This window comes from Drepanopeziza brunnea (assembly GCF_022702325.1).
Source record: "Drepanopeziza brunnea f. sp. 'multigermtubi' strain 214-2 chromosome Unknown ctg7, whole genome shotgun sequence".
NCBI lineage: Eukaryota > Fungi > Ascomycota > Leotiomycetes > Helotiales > Drepanopezizaceae > Drepanopeziza > Drepanopeziza brunnea.
In genome coordinates, this window is record NW_027094070.1 from 1,926,417 (window position 1) to 1,948,696 (window position 22,280).

At 49.7% G+C, this 22,280-nt stretch overlaps 6 protein-coding genes across 6 annotated transcripts; 2 read left to right on the plus strand and 4 right to left on the minus strand.

Annotated features, from left to right (window-relative positions):
* Positions 1-78: 78 nt before the first annotated feature.
* On the minus strand, positions 79-2,441 carry L3040_004895 (uncharacterized protein; the record flags this gene model as incomplete). Its single annotated transcript, XM_007288611.1, has 3 exons — positions 79-1,995; positions 2,049-2,228; positions 2,328-2,441. 3 exons carry the CDS (start codon positions 2,439-2,441, stop codon positions 79-81), a joined length of 2,211 nt encoding a protein of 736 aa, XP_007288673.1.
* Positions 2,442-3,512: 1,071 nt separating this feature from the next.
* L3040_004896 (uncharacterized protein) lies at positions 3,513-4,419 on the minus strand (the record flags this gene model as incomplete). Its single annotated transcript, XM_007288612.1, has 4 exons — positions 3,513-3,587; positions 3,787-4,086; positions 4,165-4,207; positions 4,319-4,419. 4 exons carry the CDS (start codon positions 4,417-4,419, stop codon positions 3,513-3,515), a joined length of 519 nt encoding a protein of 172 aa, XP_007288674.1.
* Positions 4,420-4,879: 460 nt separating this feature from the next.
* Positions 4,880-6,952, plus strand: L3040_004897 (uncharacterized protein; the record flags this gene model as incomplete). The annotated part of the gene is made up of 3 exons (XM_007288613.1): positions 4,880-6,182; positions 6,232-6,805; positions 6,862-6,952. The coding sequence occupies 3 exons, from the start codon at positions 4,880-4,882 to the stop codon at positions 6,950-6,952; spliced, it is 1,968 nt and encodes a 655-aa protein (XP_007288675.1).
* Positions 6,953-7,730: 778 nt separating this feature from the next.
* Positions 7,731-9,502, plus strand: L3040_004898 (uncharacterized protein; the record flags this gene model as incomplete). The annotated part of the gene is made up of 3 exons (XM_007288614.2): positions 7,731-9,261; positions 9,315-9,320; positions 9,414-9,502. 3 exons carry the CDS (start codon positions 7,731-7,733, stop codon positions 9,500-9,502), a joined length of 1,626 nt encoding a protein of 541 aa, XP_007288676.2.
* A 669-nt stretch (positions 9,503-10,171) lies between these two features.
* On the minus strand, positions 10,172-11,488 carry L3040_004899 (uncharacterized protein; the record flags this gene model as incomplete). The annotated part of the gene is made up of 2 exons (XM_007288615.1): positions 10,172-11,262; positions 11,371-11,488. 2 exons carry the CDS (start codon positions 11,486-11,488, stop codon positions 10,172-10,174), a joined length of 1,209 nt encoding a protein of 402 aa, XP_007288677.1.
* Positions 11,489-15,028: 3,540 nt separating this feature from the next.
* On the minus strand, positions 15,029-16,086 carry L3040_004900 (uncharacterized protein; the record flags this gene model as incomplete). Its single annotated transcript, XM_007288616.1, has 2 exons — positions 15,029-15,498; positions 15,555-16,086. The coding sequence occupies 2 exons, from the start codon at positions 16,084-16,086 to the stop codon at positions 15,029-15,031; spliced, it is 1,002 nt and encodes a 333-aa protein (XP_007288678.1).
* Positions 16,087-22,280: the final 6,194 nt, after the last annotated feature.

Sequence of the window (22,280 nt, forward strand, 5' to 3'; positions counted from 1 at the left end):
CATAAGCCCGCGAAATTCCCAACCCATAGCTACCGCCCATACCCACAAGCAAATATTTATACATCCGAAGTACCTATCTCAACACCGCTCAAATACCCTGTAGAGCCCCTTCAAATTCGCAATCTCTACAACACCGCCCTTCATCAACGACTTCGTAGCAACCAACCGCGCCCTGAAAGCCGGGAACAGTACATCTTCCACGGCCTTTCCGACCTGCTCTCGCCTAGCTCTGATCTCCTCGCTCAGCTCCTCCTCGGGGTCTTCCGGGCCCGGAGATGACGGGAGCTGCTCGGGCACATAGTATGACGCCAGCTCGCGCAGGAAGGTAGCGAAGCATTCCTTCTCGGTCATCCAGTTGACATGCGGTCCGAGGCGAAGCAGGAAGCGTGGCAGTTTGGCAAGAGAGGGCGTGTAGCCTTTCAGGAGGAGTGGGAGGGTGACGAGGTCGCCATCTGGGGAGATTTCGAGGGAAAAGTACTCCAGCAGCATTTCCCTCCTCTCGAGGAGCTGTGCGGAGACGAGGTCAACGACTTCGGCGACTTCGAAATCGTCGCAGGAGTTTGTGGGCGGGGAAGTGGCCTTCTCGTGCTCGGCTGCTAGGGCGAGGAGCTCTCGCAGGGGGAGAGGGGGTTCGAGGCGGATAGTACCGAAGTTACCGAAGTCCGTGAGGCCGACTTGGTAGAAGTACTCGGCGCAGACGAGGCCGTAGTCGACAAGGAAGAGCTTAACGCCGCCTTGGATGGCGGCCAGGCGCCGACGAGAGTCGACGATGCCGATGAAGGTATGGGAGGCGAATATTTCGGTAAGGGTGTTATGCATGGCGTCGCGAACTTCGGCACGCAGCTCCTTGACGGTCACGAGGCGGCAGTTTACGGGCTCTCGGTCTGACGAGAGGTATTCGGGATCGGAAGTCTTGGAGGCGGTAGGTCCAGGGCCGGGGGTGACGCTTGTGCTGGCTCGGATGGAATTGGAGTTTGTGCTGGGTGGGAGCATCGAGGTTATCTTCCGGAGCTTGGCGTCGGTGCGGACGAGGTTGTTCTCGTAAGGTTTGGGCTTGGGGGTTGAGGAGGTAGTGGTGCCACTTGTAGGATTGTCGCCGTCAGGGGTGACGGACGAAGGGAGGCGGACGCCGGGGAGAAGGGTTTGGGTCATGAAGGTGCGGCTTGTGTCAACGTTTGCGAGTTTGGTGCGGATGTCGAGGCATATCTTCTCGATTATCTCATCTTCGTTGAGGAAGTTGACTTCTCGTTTTGTAGGGTGGACGTTGACGTCTACTCGATGGGGATCGATATCGAGACTCAGATAGGTCCAGGGGTGGCCTCCTTTGGGGAGGAAGGTGGAGTAGGTCTGCTCAATAGCTTTGCGGATGTTGGTGGAGTCCACTGAACGGTGGTTGATAAAGAGAAGGAGGGTAGCCCTTTTGACATGGTAGTTGGCATTCGTGGTCCACCCACGGGCTTGATAGCCCCATTGCGAATCCGCAGATGTGAACTCAATGAGTTCGTTCGCTACTGAGCTCCCGTGGATCTGTCGAATTCGATCAACGGTGGAAGAATTCGACTGGGTGGAAATGGTGGTGCTGGCTTCTCCGTGCTTCTTGCAGCTGAAAGCTACACCATCGCAGTGTACGGCATATCGTCCGATTACATCGAGGATCTTGTTGTACTCCTCGGATGCTGATCTGAAAGCGCGACGGCGCGTTGGGACATTGTAGAACAGGTCCTCGACTGTGATCTGGGTCCCTTGCCTGCCAGCGGTTGGCTTGGGATCCGCACTCTGGCCCGGCTTGTTAGGAGCTAGACGGCCGCTATCATAGTGTGCTCTCCAGGCACAAGTAGAATCTTTCGTCTTGGTAGTGACGGTGAGATGGGCGATATGGCTGATACTGGCCAGAGCCTCTCCGCGAAATCCGTAGGTTCCAATGGAGGTCAAGTCTTCAAACGACTTGAGTTTTGAGGTGGTGAATCGCTCACAGAGGATTGGAAGATCATCTTTCTTCAGGATGTCAATTCTGCTTTGATCCATTTGATGAGCGTCTCCAAACTTACAGAAATGCCGTGGCCGTTGTCTGTGATCTGTAGAAGCTTCAAACCCCCATCCTTGACGAGAACTTCAAGGGAAGTAGAGCCAGCATCAACGGAGTTCTCGATAAGCTCCTTCAAGGCATGTACAGGCGCAACGATAATCTCGCCGGCAGCAATCTTGTTGACGACGTCTGGATCCAGTGCCTATATATCACATGACGACGTTAGGATACATGCATGAATGAGGCTGAGAAAAGGGTGGCAACGATCAACGACAACGATCAACGATCAATACTTGCTTACCCTGATCCTTCTCGGGGCAGACACAACTGCAAGAGCCTCATCCGCTTTTCTCTTCGTCCCTCTAGGCTCAGAGTCCACATCCACATCCGCTTCCACTTCCATAGGATCGGGCATCATGGAGAACCGAGATGGAAGATGTCGTCTAGAATGGGAGTATCTAGGAATACATCGTCGAGATATCTTGCAGGAAGCAGATTAATTCGGGTCCAATCCGTCCTACTCTGACAGCCCAACTTGCCGATGCAGTCTGGAGACGAGCAGAGTTGAGTGGGTGAGTGCAGTGAATGGTGGTATCTAGGAGCTACGGTAGATCTACTGGGGCATCAAGGATAGAGAAAGGTATGCACCTCGTTATCTCAAATACCCTCGCTGACTCGACATACTCTATATGGGACTTCACCAGCTCGCCAACTTATGCGTCTAAGCCGCGGACATCATGAGAGCAGACAATTTTGGCTTGCTACCCCAAGGTTATTAAATCAACTCCACTTTTACACGCTGTGGTTTGGTCGTCCCGAACCACTTTGCAACCTCAACCGGGACAACCAGCTCGTCGTCCATACCGGATGTCGGAGACTGGTTAACAGCCTCCACTTCCCCAGAGTTCCTGAATTCTGCCAATTCTAACTTCACAGGCCTCTGGAACTTGTCATAGAATTTTCAGTTGCCTTTGCTGGTGGTTGCTTCTTTGGCTGTTGAATATCATGAGTTCGCCGCTATCACCAAGACTGATGCCATTTTGGACGCTGCTTCGACACTCTTTCCACCAAAGCCTGCCTCAAATTCTCTTGGGATCATTCAGCGATTTACTTTAAATGCCGGAACTCCGCAAAGCTCAGCTAGTGCCAATCCGGGAGTGGCAACAATGGTAGCGATTGTCACATCTGCACCAAGCTCAACTGCTGGGAGCTCTTCATCTATGGTGACTATTGTTGTTCTTGTTACTACGAGGACGATAAATGAAGCCAGGAAACATGGACCCGAAAAGGCATTGTTCAAGTCTGCACAAGTAGACTTGTAGGTAGACTTGATTTGAAGGTTGTCTGGGTATCATTTGCAAAGAAATTGGGGGAAGGCCGTGATATGGTAGAAACCATTGATCCCGAAGCCCTCAAATGAGCTTTCACCAGCAAACGTCAAAATCCTTGCTATAGAAAACGCCGTTGATCTGATTCTCAAAAGTGCCTACATGCGTTTTGAGTTTGTGGCGAGGAAGAGTACGCAGACTGCTACGATTGAGAAGGCGATCATAGTTAGAACCTAAGGGTTTGTTAGTATTGGAGCGAGAAAAGGCAAGTTCGGCAAGAGAGAGGGGAACGGCAGGTTTAATAAGCCTTTCATCCTCTCTCTCCCGGCTCATATTTCCCATCCATCCCTTCAACCAAAGGCTTTTATTCCATCCATTCATCGGGTGCCCTCCCCGCACCGCTATACGTAAAGAAAGCTCCTCAAGCCTTACCGACTGCGTCTTCCATCCCGTCTGCACGATGGCCGCCCGGCGACTATACTTGTTCACCGTCTGGATGTAGTTCCCAAAGCCCAGTGCCAGGCTGCTGATACTGAGCAGCCAGAAGATGACGCCGAGGGGCCTGGCCATGCGGAGCTCGAGGGTGGAGGGCTGCGACTTCAGGTGGAAGGAGACGACGATGGCGATGGAGACGACCGCCATGTAGACACTCAGGCGGAGGTAGGAGAGGAATGTGCGCTCATTGGCACAGTGGTCGCGGGCGTCTGAATTGGCGTTTTCGAAGAGGAGGGGCTGATTGGTTTTGATACCTTATTAGTATCCTTATTCTGCTGTAAACGGATGGGTGGCAACTATGAGGTCTGTACGTACGCCGAAGAAAGGCACGGCGCAGAATATGGAGTCCCCGTGACTTCTGTAGATTCGGTGCGTTAGCAAGTAGGCAGGTGAGGTGGGTTTGTATATATTGCGTTTTCCTCTATTCTCTTCTTATTTCAGTCTTTAATGTCTTTCTTCTCTTACTTACCCATTGCTGACGTCTACGGGCCGTAGATTTAGCGGGATCCCGAATGGGCTGTAGGAATTCCCGATGTCAACTACTTCTTCGACGTCGGCTGCTTGAGGCATGGCTTTGTTATGGGTTTGGGCACCCAAATATGAAGCTATTCCGAGGTGGGGCGTTTGTGTTGGTACGATGTCGGTATCTTCGCGAGACTTTTTCCAGGACCTCGGAAGCGGCCGCGTCGGTCGGGATAGAACTGCTTATCGTGAACTAGTGGCATCTGTCAATGTCCGAGGGCGGTGGCGGGGCGGAAGATCGCGATTGAGGCGGAAGCTTGAAATTACCATGCCCTGGATGCCCATGCTCCATGCTTCTCTCAATTTCCCTCTTTTCTTTCTCTTCCCCTTTGTACGCATGTTGTCTGATTGTATTTAAGCTTTAATCTACACATACGATTTTCAATGAGTATCTGCTTTCTTTGTCTTTTATTTAACGCTGCAAACCTTCGGAACCGAAGAAGTGCTCGATCACCTGCTGAAGCCTAGGTTGAAGATATCCGGCTTACAGCAAACCCCATCTTCCAACATGGCGAGTTCAGCCCGTCAGATAACGAAGCAGCCCAGCAGTAACTCAGTCAGGCGATCATCCTTTGACAACTCCTCCTCCTATTTATCCGGATCTTTCCTCTCGGGATCGCCTATAGCCCAAATTTCCATCGCACGCGACCTTGCGGAATGCGACGACGACGAGGTTGAAACCCCCGAAGAGGGTCATGCCAGCTCAGATGATGACTCCTCGGAAATTTCGACTGACGCCGTGCAACACTCCATGGCAAACTCGTACCGCAGACCCAGTTCCGTCGCTTTTGGGGGCGCCAGGGCAGCGGTCACCCCGCAGTTCACAGAGCCGAACTACCTGACCAAGAGGGAGAAAAAGCAGGCGAGGATGGAGGAGAGGAGTTTGCTAAGGGACAATTATCTTGCGCCTCCGAAACACCCAGAGTCGAAAGGGAGGGGCGCCCTGGACCGGATCTACAAGTGGCTTTTTAGTCCCAGGAGACCAAGGGCAGATTCGGATGAAGAGGGTGTTGAGGAGCAGTCCGAGACGACTGCGTTGCTGGGTGATAGCGTGCCGGAGACGGCAAGGAATCGCCATGAAAGACTGAACGCGCAGTGGGAGGCTGCGGTTGCGTCGGGGAAGATCAAAACGACGTGGCAGCGAGAAGCGAAGACGCTGTGGACATATTCCAGCCCTTTAGTGATTACCTTCGTACTGCAATACTCGCTTACAGTCGCGAGTATCTTCACGGTTGGCCATTTGGGTAAGGTGGAGCTTGGAGCTGTCAGTCTGGCTAGCATGACGGCGAATATTTCCGGGTACGCAATTTACCAGGGCCTGGCGACTAGTTTGGATACGTTGTGTGCGCAGGCTTATGGGAGTGGGAGGAAACATCTCGTCGGGCTGCAATTACAGCGCATGGTCTACTTCTTGTGGGCTTTGACGATCCCGATTGGCATAATCTGGATATTTGCCGAGAATATCTTGGAGAAGATGGTTCCGGAAAAGGAGTCTGCACGACTGGCTGGCCTGTACCTCAGGATCCTGTTGATAGGTGCACCTGGATTCGCGTGTTTTGAGAGTGGAAAGCGATTTGTGCAGGCTCAAGGTTTGTTTTCGGCTACGACGTACGTGCTGCTTGTTGCGGCTCCTCTGAATGCGTGGATGAACTGGTTGTTCGTGTGGCGCTTCAATTGGGGGTTTGTAGGTGCTCCTATTGCTGTTTCCGTAACAGATACGCTTCTGCCGATTCTTCTACTTTTGTATGTTCGATTTGTGGATGGACGACAGTGCTGGAATGGATTCACTTGGAAGGCATTCCATAACTGGGGTATGTAAAGGACCGATTCTATCACCGAGAAACGATATTGATATTTTAGGCCCGATGATCAAGCTTGCTCTCCCTGGTCTCCTCATGGTCGAAGCCGAGTATCTCGCTTTCGAAATCCTTACCCTGGCAGCTAGTTACTTCTCAACCACTCACCTAGCAGCTCAAAGTGTTCTCAGCACGCTCACAGCTCTGACCTTCCAGATCCCGTTTTCAACCTCCATTGCTGCGTCTACCCGTATTGCCAATTTGATTGGAGCCACCCTCACAGATGCTGCCAGGACCAGCGCAGTTGTGGTCATGGTAATCGCCTCTGCATTAGGCATCATGAACGTGATCCTCCTCTCCTCTCTTCGTAATATTATTCCGCAACTCTTCACCAGCGATGAAGACGTGTCCGACCTCGTCTCCCAAGTCATGCCTCTCTGTGCTGCATTCCAGCTCTTCGACGCCTTGGCGGCTAACTGCAACGGTCTGTTGCGCGGTATTGGACGCCAGGAGATTGGGGGATGGGTCAATTTGTTCTTTTACTACGCAGTGGCTATGCCGATCAGTTTCTACACGGCGTTCGGGCTCGGGTGGGAATTGGAGGGACTTTGGAGTGGCGTTGCGCTCGCGCTTGGATTGTGAGTGTAGTCTCGCGTCCGATATCGGGGGAATCTTGCTTGCTGACTTGCGACAGGGTTGCCGCCGCCGAAGGATGGTTCATCTACAAGGCTGATTGGAACAAAGCTGTTGAAGACGCGAAAATGAGGAACAACGACGGCTATTGATAAGAACAAATACATACACCATATACAGAGATGCAGCATCTGATCTTGGACTTGGGGGGATACTGATTTTTGAAGCGGGTTCACGGATACCACTTTTGATAGAAGATATTGACGAATCAAGCTTTAGAGAATGGATTATTGGTGAAATAGCGGTGTCGGAATTTACCCTACTGTTCTGGCATTGATTTTGCATATATTTGTTTATATTGAGCGTCCTGCTCTTGATTCCCTCATTCGGCGGATATTTTTCTTACTACTTAGATACATATGAACTTGTAATATATGTTTAAATAATATGTTTAAATGTAGTAGATGTTTAAATGTAGTATATATACCGTATATATCCCTACTCACTCCCGAGTCCTGTCCCTGGATGCCACATGCTCTACTCCCACTTTTCAGCATGTCATGTGAAAAGTGGATAGATGACGTGCACATAGATAGGTACCGGTCGGTACCTTATGCTTAATAAGTAACAACGTCGGATCAAATGCAGCAACAACGCATTCATTCCTTTGTCCCGAGTCCGATCCTGTGCTGGTAGCGGTCCAGGTTCAGGTCCAGGTCCATCTCCACCTCCACCTCCACCTCCACCTCCACCTCCACCTCCATCTCACTCCTACTCTCAATCACAACCCTTCTTCTTCTTCTTCTTCTTCATCTTCTTCTTCTCCTTCATCTCCATCATGGAACGAGACTCTCATTACCACCACAATTATAACCACAACCACCACCACCACCACCACCACCACAACCACAACCACAACCACAACCCAACATGACCCTCGCCAACACCTCCCCTACACATCTCCACGTCCTACAGAATGCGTCGCTCATCCTCCTCTCCCTCTTCGCACTCCCACTCTGCACCTTCATCGCCGTCCTCAGCAAGCTCATCGGTCCCTACCTCAAGACCACCCGGCACATTGCCCATCGCCGCAGATGGCGCCAGATCTCCTCCTCCACCTTTCGCCCACGAACCATTCTTGTGACCGGCGTAGGGATGAGCAAAGGTCTCAACATTGCCCGCTCCTTCTACCGCGCTGGACACCGCGTGATCGGCGCCGATTTTGAGCCCTACCTGATCCCCGTCTGCGGGCACTTCTCAACTGCCATCGTCGAGTTCTACCGCCTCTCGAAATCGAATTCGGAGCAGGGTTCCGCCACGTACATCAAAGACCTGATCGATATCATCCAGAAGGAAGGTGTTGAACTCTGGGTCCCGTGCTCAGGCATCGCCTCGGGTATCGAGGACGGAGAAGCCGCTGAAGCGATTGAGAAAGAGACGACGTGTAAGGCCATCCAATTCGGTCTCACTCTCACTGAGACTCTGCACGAGAAGCACTTCTTCATAGAAAACACCCGCAACCTGGGTCTCGCAGTTCCAGACACGCATCTCGTGACCTCCGAGACGGAAACGCTCTCAGTCCTGTACCCCGAGAAACTGCGCCCAACCATGCGGTCAAACGACAAGTACATCATGAAGAGCATCCTCCTAGATGACTCGACCCGCTCCGACATGACGCAGCTGCCACTCCCTACCTTGCGAGAGACGGAGGCGCACATCAAGCGGCTGAACCCTACACCCTTCCGGCCCTTCGTGCTGCAGAAATTCATCAGGGGCCCGGAATACTGCACCCAATCGCTGATCATCGGCGGTAAAGTAAAAGCATTCCTCGCCTGCCCCTCTGCCGAGCTTCTCATGTCCTACACGCCTCTCCCTACCTCCTCGGCCCTCTCGCAAGCCATGCTCCTGTACACGACGCTGTACGCGAAGAAGACGGGGACCGGGATGACGGGGCACTTCTCGATCGACTTCCTCGTCGAAGAAGAGGTCGCCCAGGCGGCCGAGACACGGATCGCCGTCAGCGAGAGCGAGCTCGTGGAGCTGATACGCAGGATCTACCCGATCGAGTGCAACCCGCGCGCACATACCGCCGTTGCCTGCCTGAGTGACGTTTCCGATGATCTATCGGACGCCTACCTCTCCCTCCTCTCGGACCACGAGCCGAAGGGTATCGCCAATGGGCACCGCCGCGACGCGCTCGTCGTCCCGAAACCAGGCGTGCCGGGGTACTACTGGATCGGCCACGACCTCATTACGCTAGTCTTCCTCCCTCTCCTGGGTCTCCTCAGGTGTAAAGTTGGGGCCAGGGAGGCGCTGCGGATGTGGATGCGGTTCGTCGAGCACGTGCTCTACTGGCGAGACGGCACCTTTGAGGTCTGGGACCCGTGGCCCGCGTGGTGGCTGTATGTAGGCTACTGGCCGGGCATGTTCCTGATTAGTTTATGGGAGCGGCGATGGTGGAGTCGGTGTAATGTGAGCACGAATAAGATGTTCCATTGTTGATGATTACCTTAGAGGCAGGTACGGGGTCATTTCAGCGGTCCTCTGACCCTCTTTTATAAGAGACGGTCATTGTGCCGACTAAAGTCAGCACTAATCCTTATTAAGGAATAGTTAACCGACCAGACCGTCTCATTGAAAGAGATCGTTTCGTGGCCGTCTTATGGCCGTCCTCGTTTATATTCTTAAAACACACTCGTTAAAGAGCTCGTCGGCTTTGAGGTACCTACGAAGAAGGCTCGACGTTGTGTTTTAACGCGATGATATCCTCAGGTATGCTTTTGATACAGATAGATAGATAGATAGATAGACAGAGTTCAAGAGTAAGCTGGTGGGGTAGCGAACATCCTACCCTCAAGGGGTAATAATTACGCCTGGGACGTAGTATATTTTAAACTTAATACGAACTTCCATGTCTGGCTTTAAAATTGGCTAGCCTCTGCTTATCGTATTCTGACTGCGACTCTGCATGATCCTTTTACGTTACAACCAAGTTCTATCGTATTGAAACCTAGTTAAGGTCCGTCTGATTCAAAGCCAGTATGTACAAACCGGCCGATATGTAGAAACCAAAAGGAGGGGGGGATCGGTATCTGGTTCAGGGCTAAAATTGACGGTAAAAAGTGGATTGTAGAAACTATTTCGCTACCCTACGAACAAAATCAGGACAAACTGTACGGAGAGTCACCATTTGACCTGACCCTACCGTCAGTTTGCGAGTTTGTAGGCTAGCTAAGCCGCGAACATCGGTAGCCTTACAGTAAGTAGGCTTTGCAACAATCTTGGATTTCGTGATACACTTTTACAACTTACGGAGAATTCACGCTGCCTGAGCGATGCTTGCTCGTTTTGGGCATTCTACCCGGGGTATCTCAATGCATCGAATCTCTCAGCATCGGAGCCACCTGCTTCCGACTGTTCTCGACCCTAGACTGGTTCCAACACTTGCGCCAGGTCCCATCTGCAGATTCATTCAAGTCTCCGTCCGTCCAAGCCTCAAGCCCGAGATTCTCCCCAAACTTGGCTTCGAACTTCTTGCACGTCTCGACGCCCTTCTCATCGAGTCCCCAGACCAGCAACTCTCTGCCCTTCGACGATCTAGTCATGACACAGCAAATCGAAAGACACCGCTCCTCGGAGAACTTCCTCACACAGTCGAGGAAAGCATTAGGGCTCGGAGCCTTCCCGACTAAAGATATCATGTCCGTGACAACAGAGCAAACGCCCAGGTTGATTCCAGTCTCTGTCCACGCCTTGAAATCCTTCCTCAATAAATCTGCCAAACTGAAGCCACCCACATCCCTCTCCGCAGTCCAGATTTCCTTGTAATACTCATCCGCGTCAAAATCTTCGCTCTCCCCAGCCGAGATCCAGGTCTTGAGGTACTCCACAGCCTCCACATCGACATCAGTAGTCTTGGCTGCGTTCCCCAAGTTCGACGTATCGATCAGCACTGGTCCCAGGGCAACTCTAGCCAATTCCGCGTCCCATTTCGCCGTCTCGGCAGACTTGGACCTGGCGGACATGGTATCCCACGCTTCTCGGCAGTACTCCACCACCAGACTCGCACAGCTTCCACTCCTCTTCACAACCCGGGGTTCACCACCGCAGTCCCGCGGCACCTTCCCCTCTTCGTCGTGGTGGTCTATGCATCCCACAACTCTGCTGCTGTAGACCTTGCCGAGCGCACCCAGCAGGGCATTGTGGTCAACGAGCAGCCATCTCGACTGCTCGGACGCGTGGCGCGAGGATTCTTCTGACAGGAAACGCACTTCGGAGCGTGTGATTAAATCGCTAGGCTGAAGCTGTGCGCGCCGGAGAACAGGGAGGAGCTCGGGGCGGAGCGTGAGATCGGCGCGTGGGATGTTCGTGAGCGGGATGTAGAGGGTATTTGTGTTTGATGGCGACGAAGCGTAGGTTCGGAGGTAGGCAAGGACTATTGCACTGCAGATGGAGTCGAGGTCTATCGAGATGTTAGCTGCTCAGACTACATTTGAGGATCTCCTCTTCTTCTAGTCCCGATTTTGGCTGAAAATTAATTAACTCCTTTTTTGGATGGTGAGAAGGTTACCTGCTGCTTCGTTGCCCACGACGAAGGTTAAGGGCGGAGATTGCTGGGTCACATTCTGCAGCGCGGATTTGGCGGAGGAGAGGAATGATCTGATGGATACGCGTGGCGTTAGAGGCATTCTGTTAGGATTATTCTAGGAATTAAAATAATCAAGATAGAAACAGCGCATGAGCCATGAATACGTAGATAGTTGGTATTGGAGGGCCGATAGAGAAATTCTTGTGACGCGTTTAACTTTGGCTGATGTCATAAAAGCCGGAGACACGAAGCGAGACCGCTCAGACCTCGTACAGTAATGCGAGCCCCTGAATTTGGCGAGGTCTTTGTTGACATTCCACCTGACATGGCGATGCAGGATTCTATCTGTACGTGGTAGACGGGACCTCAGTTACTTGACGATTTGGCGACACGTAAAAACAAGTTAATATATAGTTATGCGCCTCAGTAAATATACGCTTCCTCTCTCTTTCTTTCTATCGCTTCGTTACAATCAAGGTTATCTCTAGCACCATCTGAATCATGCTTTTATAACTCTGGCAAGCAATTTCTGAAAGCAATTCGATGATGCGGACTACGTAGAGAGGATTTGCAGCTTTTAGATGACGATCAGAGACTTTACATTATGTCGACAGTGAGTCATACAGTCATGCATGTGACTGAAACCTCAACCTGACAGTATACTTATTCTCTCCCTTCCCAATATTCCGAGACTAAAAAATATCATCCCTCGCAGAATGTGTCCCGACAGTGACCATCAATCGAATCAACAGCAAAACATGTGGCCCAGACAAGGAAGCGCGTTCTACGATCCTACCCTTCCGCATAATATTAGACTACCACCACCGGTACCGACTGGACCCCGGCATTACAACGGCCAGCCTCATGAGTCTGTGTTCAGGAGCGTGTACTATAAACTGGAGCACGGCAAAGCGTGTATGTCTATGATGGAGCCACTTGTCGTGTTGGATGGGAATAAGAATCCCCAGTTTAAAGAGGGGTGAAAAGGGCCTTAGAGGCCAAAAATGTATTGAGGGGTGGCTGGTGTGGTGTCGTGCCGTGTGGTACGGGGTATGATAAATGAGCCTTGCCGGGTTTGCTCACGACGGTGGTATTTAGGCTGTAAGGATAAATATCGTTGAGCTCCTTATCATTACTTGACGTACTGCAGCAATCGTGAGTTCTATTAGAGATACTTGATGTAACTGTAAATATCTTCAGGCCTCCTAATTTCTTGATGGTATATTGGCCGACGTCTATATAATTACCACCACGCTTACCTTGACGATATCTTGTCGTTGAACTGCTTAGACCAAACACTAGCGAAAGTCCAGGGTCATTTTCAAATCGCTACGTATGTAGATATTCCAGCCTATTGGGTGATTCACGATCCACGATCCACGATCCACGAATCATGAAACATAATCGCTTCTGAAAATCCTCGTGTCGCTTTATTTGACTCTACCATCGAATAAAATATTAAAGGAAATCGTAAGGCACAACCGTGGACCTCAACCCAGCACTGCCACAGGTGAATGACAATAAATCTTGCCAGTGAAACAAACACCTATATATACACCTCAACATACTCGCGCGCCTGTTCTCAAGGCTATAACCAAAAGGGAGAGTATTTTCTTGTGGCTGGTCTTCCCTCAGCGGGACTGTTGAACCTATGCTTCCTTCCTCTCGTCGTAGCATAAGTACGTCTCTTTCAATACCCTTTCCGAACTTCCAATTAGAAATTGATTTCGGAATCACACTATTCCTATCCTTTAGAGAAACCCGGAGTTGGCATTCTCCACAGGTGCATAGAAGCCAAGTTCAAGTGAGAGACGTCTATCTGGTAAAACGCTCAAAGCATTTCCAAGCACCCTTGTCGACGTTTGGAGTGGTAAAAATGCGTTTGATGACGCTAAACTTAGCAAGCGTGCCTGTTCTCCAAGCGTGCTTGTGGGATTTTCTCAACCAAAGCCGAAATCTCAAGCATGCTGTAGAGAATGGCGGGAGACAATCTGCTTGAGGACTCTGCGCCTCAGAGACCTATAAATCAGAAGCCGAAGCTTAGAAATATCCACAGAGGCTTGGAAATATCTATAGCCCTCCATCGCACTTGAATCCAATCATGAAGGCTACCCGTTCCTCCTGAGCGGAGGTTAAATTTCTTAGCGCATTCTACGCTCAAAGGTCAACTTCTGCTCACCGTGAGGATGGGGTAATAGTGTACAATTGTTAATAGGAAAGGCTAGTCCTCAGCACTAAGATCATAAGTTACGATCAACAATAAGTGTACCGTCAGTTTAGTATAAAACGGCTGATGCGTAGCAAATCCGATTGCGATGATCTCAATCGTAATCCATACTAAACGCATATTCCATCCTGAGCGCTAAACGCCCAGCGCTTGATCTATAAGCTCCAAATACCACACTTCAAAATATATACTTGCCTCAGATCAAGAAACAGAGCTACCAGACGTGCCTGATTAAAGTCCACGCATGTGGCCTCCGCAAGAGAGTAGCCTCTTCTACGACAACTCGTCTTCCCTACATCGGGCTCACGTTTCCGAAGATTGTTCCATCACCGGCCCCAGCCTGAACAGCCAGAAGCTCCAACCTACTATAGCCTATAGAGCCACAGGATACGGGTGATGGAGCCTCGGCCCCGTGGTGGCGTTTGCAAAGGGGAGACAAGTGCATGGTTAAATTCAGCCCCCAGCCTAGGAGTTGAAAAACATCTTGGGCATCAAGGCAGCAAGCATATCATGATGTTCACAGAGGTGTGTGCACATATCAAGAACCAGCCCGATGTATTTACATTTGTTGTCGTCTGGACACTGTTATTAAGCGAGCCGTCCAACGCCCTAGTTTAGCAAAGTGAACTCCTCCCTCACCTCCGTAGGGAGCCGCGTATCATTAAGAGTTGAAAGGAGATTCACCTCAGTCATCAGCCAGAACAACTCCCACCTCTTCCTCTCACTAGCTAGACAATACAACACTCAATCTCAATCTCAATCTCAATCTCTACCTCGACCTCGATCTCGAGCACAAGAGACCCTTCATTGACCTCCTTCTCAACTGATGAGCTGCTCGTGCACTCCAGCGCTTTATACGACAACCAGACCAACCCAATTGACCGCGTATCCTCCTTCGGACATCTCGCACGTAACGATCTGCCTAGCGCACAAGTGTCCCGGTGCATCAGGCCCGGTCAACTTGAAGAATGGCAAGGTCATCGCCCCCGGCAACTGCGAGAAAGAACCCCTTTACACGCGCTGGTGCAAACGCCATGAGCACATGTGCCTCAAGCACAGGCAGGTCTGCTTAAGGAAGGACGACTGTAAGAAGTGCGCGGACCAGAACCAGCAAGTCTCTCTGCTGTGCAACATGTCCGCTCTGAGTGAGACCTCTTCGAACTAATTTCTTTATCGTGGGCAACGTAATTGAGTTGTTTGGTAGGAGATGAAAAGCTGGTGACCCGGTGCGCAGGAGAATATTACGCTTAGAGGGAACCAGTATAAATGGAAGTATCGTGAGAAGAACACGAAACCGCTTCCTTTGATGGTATTTCATTTCTTATTCGTTATGCACTTCCGCTATTAAAGACCTCTCTCCTACCCCGGGTGGCCAGACCATCTGATCTTTTCAATGACTATGATACCGCTGCCTCACGGTCGTGACTTCATAGCAGTGATCTCTTTCGAGTTTCTGATAGACACGGTTCCATCCTCCATGCCAAAGTATGCCGCAACAGGCTTCTGACCACCGCCTTCTTCGCCTGCGCTGGCAACTTGAATGCCATTTCTGCCGTGGAACAGGCCGACCTCTAGAACTCCCACGATTCTCTTCAATCTCAGGGCCAGGTTATGGACCTCCCACGTGCCATTCTCGCCGTCGCCTTTATCCTGGCCGGTCAAGTCGGAGGGAAGAAGCACCTTAGGGAAAGGTGCATCTATGATCCACATGCCGTTATCTGTTACTACCGGTCCAGCCTTTGCGCTTCCGCCCTGTCTGATCCTTGGGTCGGGAGAGCCAAGGGTGATAAGAATTCGCTTGATCGTAGGAGCAGCTAGCGGGGAGATCTCGATGGGAATCGTTTTCCAATTCGTAAGAAGTCGAGAAGAGAGTTTTCGGTAATCTGCCATTCTGTTAGGGTTCATGGTTGCCCGTCTTTCGAAGTGATCTAGCACTGACCTGCAACGCAAACGAACTTTTTGGCTGTAGTGGTCACCAACTTCTCTTGGAACAAACAAGCTCCGCCGCCCTTGATACAATTCAAGTCCTCGTCAATCTCATCAGCTCCATCGAAGGCAACATCTAGACTTTGCTGTTTGCCTTTTAAACCCAAGTCTTGCACACCGGTAGCAACGTGGAGTGCTGAGAGACCGCTCAACTCCGACTCGGCGACTTTAACTGGGGGTAAAGCATCGATGCTTCCTAGCTGAAGGCCTGCCTCGATGATCAACTGCTTGCTCTGTTGCCCAGTAGGCACGAAAACCATGTGCGACGTAACATCTCGTCCTTTGGCAGCTATCGCTTCGACTACGTAGACAACTGTGCTCCCGGACCCGATTCCAATGTAGTGGTAAGAAGGATCGAAGTGGTCCTCGACCGCCTTGTACGCTGCCAACCGCTTCGAGGCTTCGACTCCAGCCGGGGCTGCGATGATGTGGGGAGGTGCAGCGCTTTCGGGGGCGGGGGCTGGGGCTGGGGCAGAGGTGGCCATTGATCGGCGATTTGGGTATGTGTTGTTGTTGTTGTTGTTGGAGAGAAGTGGTTTGGGATGTATTGTTCTAGAGAAGTGACTGAACCGTCTATGGTTCTGAGAGGGATCTATGGACCTACGTATAGGTAGGTAATGGTACCGGTAGTGGGACTTGACGGCGCAACTTTTGGCGCCCTTCCCTAGAGTGGGGAAAAATAACATGTCCAGGAAAGAGCCCCCAAAGTTGCGACGTCCAGTCCCACTATTATACTCTATTATATACCGTAGTACGGGGTAATAGTGGGCCTTGACGTCGCAACTTTTGGGGCCCTTCCCTAAAGTGGGCGAAAAAATTATGTCCCGCGAAAAAATTATGTCCCGCTTCAACGCTAAAAATCGCGGGGAACGTAGACACTTCAACAACACTTCAACACAATATTTTCCATCAAACATTGACCTACGTACCTAAATAAAAATGAGTAAAAAACGCGCGCGCGCTCTTACACCTCTTGATCTTAATTCTGAATACTAGAAGCTCTTAAAAGCTTCTTAACATGAGCGAATACAGCTAGCATTCGAATAGCTCTTCGAAAACCCTTTCGAAACACCTCTTATTGCGAGTCGCATTCATATGATAGAGAAGCCTGATACTTTAAAGCGAAGATAGAATAGGTATCAAGCTAAACAAGCTCGATTGAAAGAAGGGAAAGCGCTACAAGTAGGAAGGCTTATAGTTCTATTAGTAGCATAGCACAAAGCTATTTTGATCTACGCCGCAGATCAAGCAACTAAAGGAGGGAAAGGAGCTATGTCGGTATATCCATATCGACCTTAGCTAGCTAGTAGTAGTAGTTGGGGAAGCTCACCCATGAACCATGGTTCACGGGCCACTTAGCATGCCTCGCTTAGCATGTCAGCAGTCAAAGGACCCCCAACTTGACAAGTAAGCCTATTAGTTAGCTAGTGCACGTGATTCCTTCTAGTCCTATAGAAGGAATCAGCTCCCCTGAATCTTAGGGAGCAGACAGAATTCAGATACCTTATCAACCGAGTGTTTTGCAATTGCAAGTACTTTGACGACCGTTACGACCTTACGAATATATATTCCTAATCGCTTAGAAGCAATCCAACACTAATCAGTGATTGAATTACTACTAAGTGATCAATCACAGAGAAGCTAAGACTCTATAGCGAGGATACCTTTTACTACGATACCTCCCTCCTTCTACAACGGAAGAGCGATTCCGTACCAAGTCGCTTTCTTACACCCCGATACCTTTACCTTACAACGGAAGAGCGATTCCGTACCAAGTCGCTTCCTATACTACCGATTTTCCCCTATTCTTACGGAAGAGTGATTCCGAACCAAGTCACTTTTATACAACCTTCAAAGCTGTAGAGCCGCGCCTGCTACACACAGCAAACCCAACTAACACGATCGATCTACGTACGAGCAGACAACAACTATGGCCGATCGAGCAACTGAACCTTTAAGTAAGGAGTCCAGCCGACAAAGAGCAGTAAGGTATTATACCCCTCGAGTCTTATCACCACTTACGGAACCCCTAGCTATTCAGCCAAAAGGACCACTATACCCAAGACTCCTAAGCCTCTCGGAAGGACCACACGACGAGATGTCGGGCATCTCATTTGACCTAAACGAGCTACTATACGCAAGGCCAGATAGTGAGATCACGGCCCGAGCGATAGTGAACGACTTCCTAGATGCGAAGTGTAAAGGGTTGAGGGATTACGACTTGTGGAGCCTATTCCGGCACGCTTTCTTACGCTAGGATTGGACCAGTTTTACAATGACGAAGGACAATACGGGACGAGGCCTTAAGTTTGCTACTCTTATTAGCCTCAAGGAACACTTGCTGTCCAAAGGCGTGTGGTGCCCCTTAAAGCAAAGGGGCTACGCTAATAGGATGGTCAAGCTCTTGAACGACGAGCAGCAACACTAATAGACCTTCCAGGAAATAAAAGAGCAACAAGCAACACCCTTAAGCCTCGATTCAAGGTGGACCGAAAACCTTACGGACGACGAGGATAATACGCCTCAACCACCTTCATTACCCTTACGAAGTCTAAAAGAGAAGGAGAAGGAAAAGAAGGAAAAGATTCGGAGGTTACGCGAAGAGTTTGCGAAAGAGAAGAGGGATATAGAGCAAAATATAAAGGTGATAGCAAAGCAAATAGCGGAATTACGGACCTACGCTATACAATCTAATGAAAAGCTACGACGAAGCACTTTAGCGTACTCGACGCCCTTAATTCATCAATCGCTACGCAATACGCTAATCATACAAGAGCCAAAATCACCTCAGCGGCCTTCAAACCCCTTTCTTAAAGGCTACACCCAGTTTTCTAAAAAGCCTAGACCGAGTAGCAATAAAAATAGTCTTAAGATTATCATCGGACCAGACAACACTCGAGGCTACGAGAGCTACACGCCAAAAGAGGACCCGCTAAAACCTGAGAGCATTCCGGACAAAATCAGCTTTCGCTAAAAACAGCGTGCAGATTTCCGTGCCTAACCTAAGCAACTCGAAAAAGGAATTCAGCAACCCGAGAGGGGGATCCAGCACCCTCGGACGTACCGACAAGCTCCTTAGATCCCTTAACAAGCCACGTATCGATAAGAGGGATACTAAGGGTATAAGAATCGCTAAGAACGCGCCCAAGGGTACGGATATCACTAAGCTAGAGCCCCGGCTAGTGACTTAAATAGCCTTAGCGATCTTGACGATGACCGACGAAAAGGAAACGAGGGAGATTAGCAAGGAGATCGAAGCTACGGATACGGAAGGGGTAAGAACGGGCCCCCTGGACCACCAAAGGGATTCGGAAACGGACCCTCAAAAGACCCCGGATTCGGAAATGAGCCTCCTAAGGACCCTAGAAGAAGACGGACCACCGGCAACTATATCGGTAACCCCTTACCGATCAGACCATTAGCTAAGCACAACACGCCTGCGTACGGCACTCCAAGCGCCTTTGACGATGATAGTAACGATTTCCTTGAGCTAAGAGCAACTGACCCTTACCTAAGAGCAAAGGAGTTGGCCTTGTTTGTAAAAAGCTTTCCTAAGGAACTGAAGTATTCGAGACCCGACGATGACTTCAAGACTTAATTAAGTATTTTCGCTGACTAAGTAAGTCGGTACGGCCTGATATCCGACGACTATTTAGTAGCGTTCTTAATTATGCTTACGAGAGAGGCTATAACCTTCTATTACAATCATGTGATAAAGGCCAAGCTTCCGACGTTTAAAGCAAACGCTATTGCTGTAAAGGACTACTTCGAGACTGACCACCGGCGGCAAGCAAAATACGACCGCTAAAAAGAAATTTCGCTAGATTTAGTCAAGAAAGAGAATCTAAGGACCTCGCTTAGCGAGTGCTTTAAGAAGCTCGCTAAAGAGCTCAAAGGCATTCAAGGCTCTTTACGACCAGGTTTAAAGGACGATCGAAGTCTTGCTAATAAGCTGTATTCAACTTATAAAAACGTGCCAGAGACTACGATTGCACGAATGAACCCTGCGTTTACCTCCACCGCCGCAGTTGCCGACATCCGCCGAGCAATTGCATTTGCAACTGAGTCCTCCCGACCCGCCAAGGCTAAAGCTTACGCGAGCTCTAGCGAGCCACACGACCACACCTGCTCTCAGCACAACACCTCAAAGGCTGACTCCGATTTGGACGAGGAATACGAATGCTTTATTCAAGACCGCCAATACTTCGGAAGTAAGAAAGCTGCCAAAGCTACTGAAGGTGAAAAAAGGTGTTTTGTTTGCAAAAAGCCAAGTTGCTAAAGCACTAACCACACCCTCGACGAGAGAAAAGCATCCATTGCCAAGTTCCAAGCTTCCAAGGACGCAAAAAAAATGACGAGAAGCAAATTCTCTTAATACGTAACATCGATTGAAAGCTTGCTACTTGTATCCACGGAAGAATTCGATCAGTTTATCGCAAGCCTACCAGACGAGCCGCCCGAATCGGGCAGCTACGCTAACATATCAAAAGGTTTTATGACTACCCACGGCACCTTTAACGCTGACGAAGTATACAAGCAACTAAAGATTCAGACGGCATTCCACGCCCTTACTAGCCAAATCGAGACCCAAAACGTGCCCACGAGCAAAGCAAAGACCTATATAGCTTCCAAGTATTCTAAAAACGTGTTCATAAGCCTTATGATTGACAGCGGAGCAGCTAATTTCTCTACCGCTAGCTTGCCCCAGCTACGAGCACTTTAAAAGAAATACCCCGAGGTCCAATTAAATACATCCCGGGCAGAAGAAAAGTCCGTTAAATACGGGATTAGCTTTGCCACCTTTATTAGAGCAGTTACCCTAGAAACGCCCTTGGGTCAAGTGGAGTTCTACGTTGTGAAGAGCGACGTACCTTTCTTATTCTCGTTAGCTGATATAAACAAGCATAAAGTGATCTTGGATAACCTGCGGAACGTGCTAGTCTAAAGGAAGAAGGAGATACTAGTAGTAAGGATGTTTAGGCACGTGTGGATGCTATTAAGTAAAGAGCACGCTGCTACTTATTATAGCACCGAAAGCGAGACCGTCTACTATCACCTTACGGAAGAACAATTAAAGACTATCCACAAGCGTTTTAACCACCCTTCAGCAGGTCGATTTGCTGCTGTTCTTAAGAAGGCCGAGCACGAATTCAGACGGGATTTGCTTTACAACATCCAAAAGTTTTGCTACCATTGCTAAGTATTCGGACGCTCTCCGGAAAGGTTTAGTATTAAACTCAAAGATGATACTGACTTTAATAACACGGTATACGTCGATGTGATGCACTTTGACGGCAAGAACGTATTGCACGTCGTCTGCGACTTTACCAATTTTCAAGCCGCCACCTTCCTCAAAAGCATGTCCGTACAGCATTTACTTAAAGGATTCAGTCGATGTTAGGTTAATACTTACGTCGGACCCTTTACAAACGTAATGCACGATCCCGGAACCAACTTCAATTCAGCAACGTTCCGAAGCTACCTTAAGGGTATTAGCAGCACTCTAAAGCAGATGCTTGTAAAAGCCTATCATAGCGTCGGGCTAGTGGAACGCTACTACGTCCTTGTGCGACGCGCCTTTAAGATCGTCACAAAAGAGCTTCTAAAGGCCCCAAGAGAAGACCGGCTTCAAATAGCTATCAAAGCTATTAACGATACAGCTGGACCTAATGGCTTAGTTCCTACACTCCTCGTTTTTAAGACCTTACTAAAGCTAACGGAACAAGATCGACTTGCCGCGTCTACCCAAGAGCGTGCTGCTGCCATTAACAAGGCTATAAGGGAAGTACGAAAATGCCACGCTGCAAAGCAAGTTAAAGACGCGCTTAAGAAAAGGAATGGGCTAATTACGGAGCATACCCTAGACCTCTTTATTGGTTCACGGGTACTCGTATAGCGGGAAAACCAAGGGTGGAAGGGCCCCTTTCAGCTGCTTGGCAAGCAAAGGCACACGTGCACAATAGCATGTCCGAAGCCTACGGAATTCAAGTCAACCTCAGTAAAACCTTACTACTCTGAAGTTGAAAAGCTGCTAGAGGAGTTGCAAGTACCTGAGGTAAAGGTAGAAGAAGATCAAAGTGAAAGCGACGAAGGCGAAAAAGAGCTAGAACTACGAAATTCGCTTAAACCTCAACATTCGCTTAATCCACCGAGGTCGCTTAATCCAAGAAGCTCGCCAAGATTAGCAAACGACCCCTTTCAACTTATCAATTCCTAGAGATCAACAATACTAATGGTCCAAATACTTTACTAAAAGTACGATCTTAGTATCCCGACCGTGCCCGACGAAAAGGAAGGCGATTCTTACGTTCTATTCACCAAGGACTCCGAGGTGCTAGTTACCGACAAGGAACGCCGAGACCATGAGCTCTTAGCTAAGCTACGAGCCGAAGGAATCATTAAGAGCCTTAGGGCACTATTTCAAGAGTCCAGAGCAAAGGAATTAGCTGGATTAATAGCTCAAGGCATCCTTTAAGTGATCCCGGGCACCGATCCACGTGCTAAGGGCGCCAAGATCTTTAGATCTAAGTTTGTTGACGAGATTAAGGGCAAGGGAACACTTACGCTATACGAGAAGTCTCGTATGGTGGTCCAAGCCTTCCAAGACAAAGGCAAGACGAAGGTACTCACCGAGTCTCTTACGGTACAGCGAGCGGGCCAAAGACTCTGTTACGCTCTG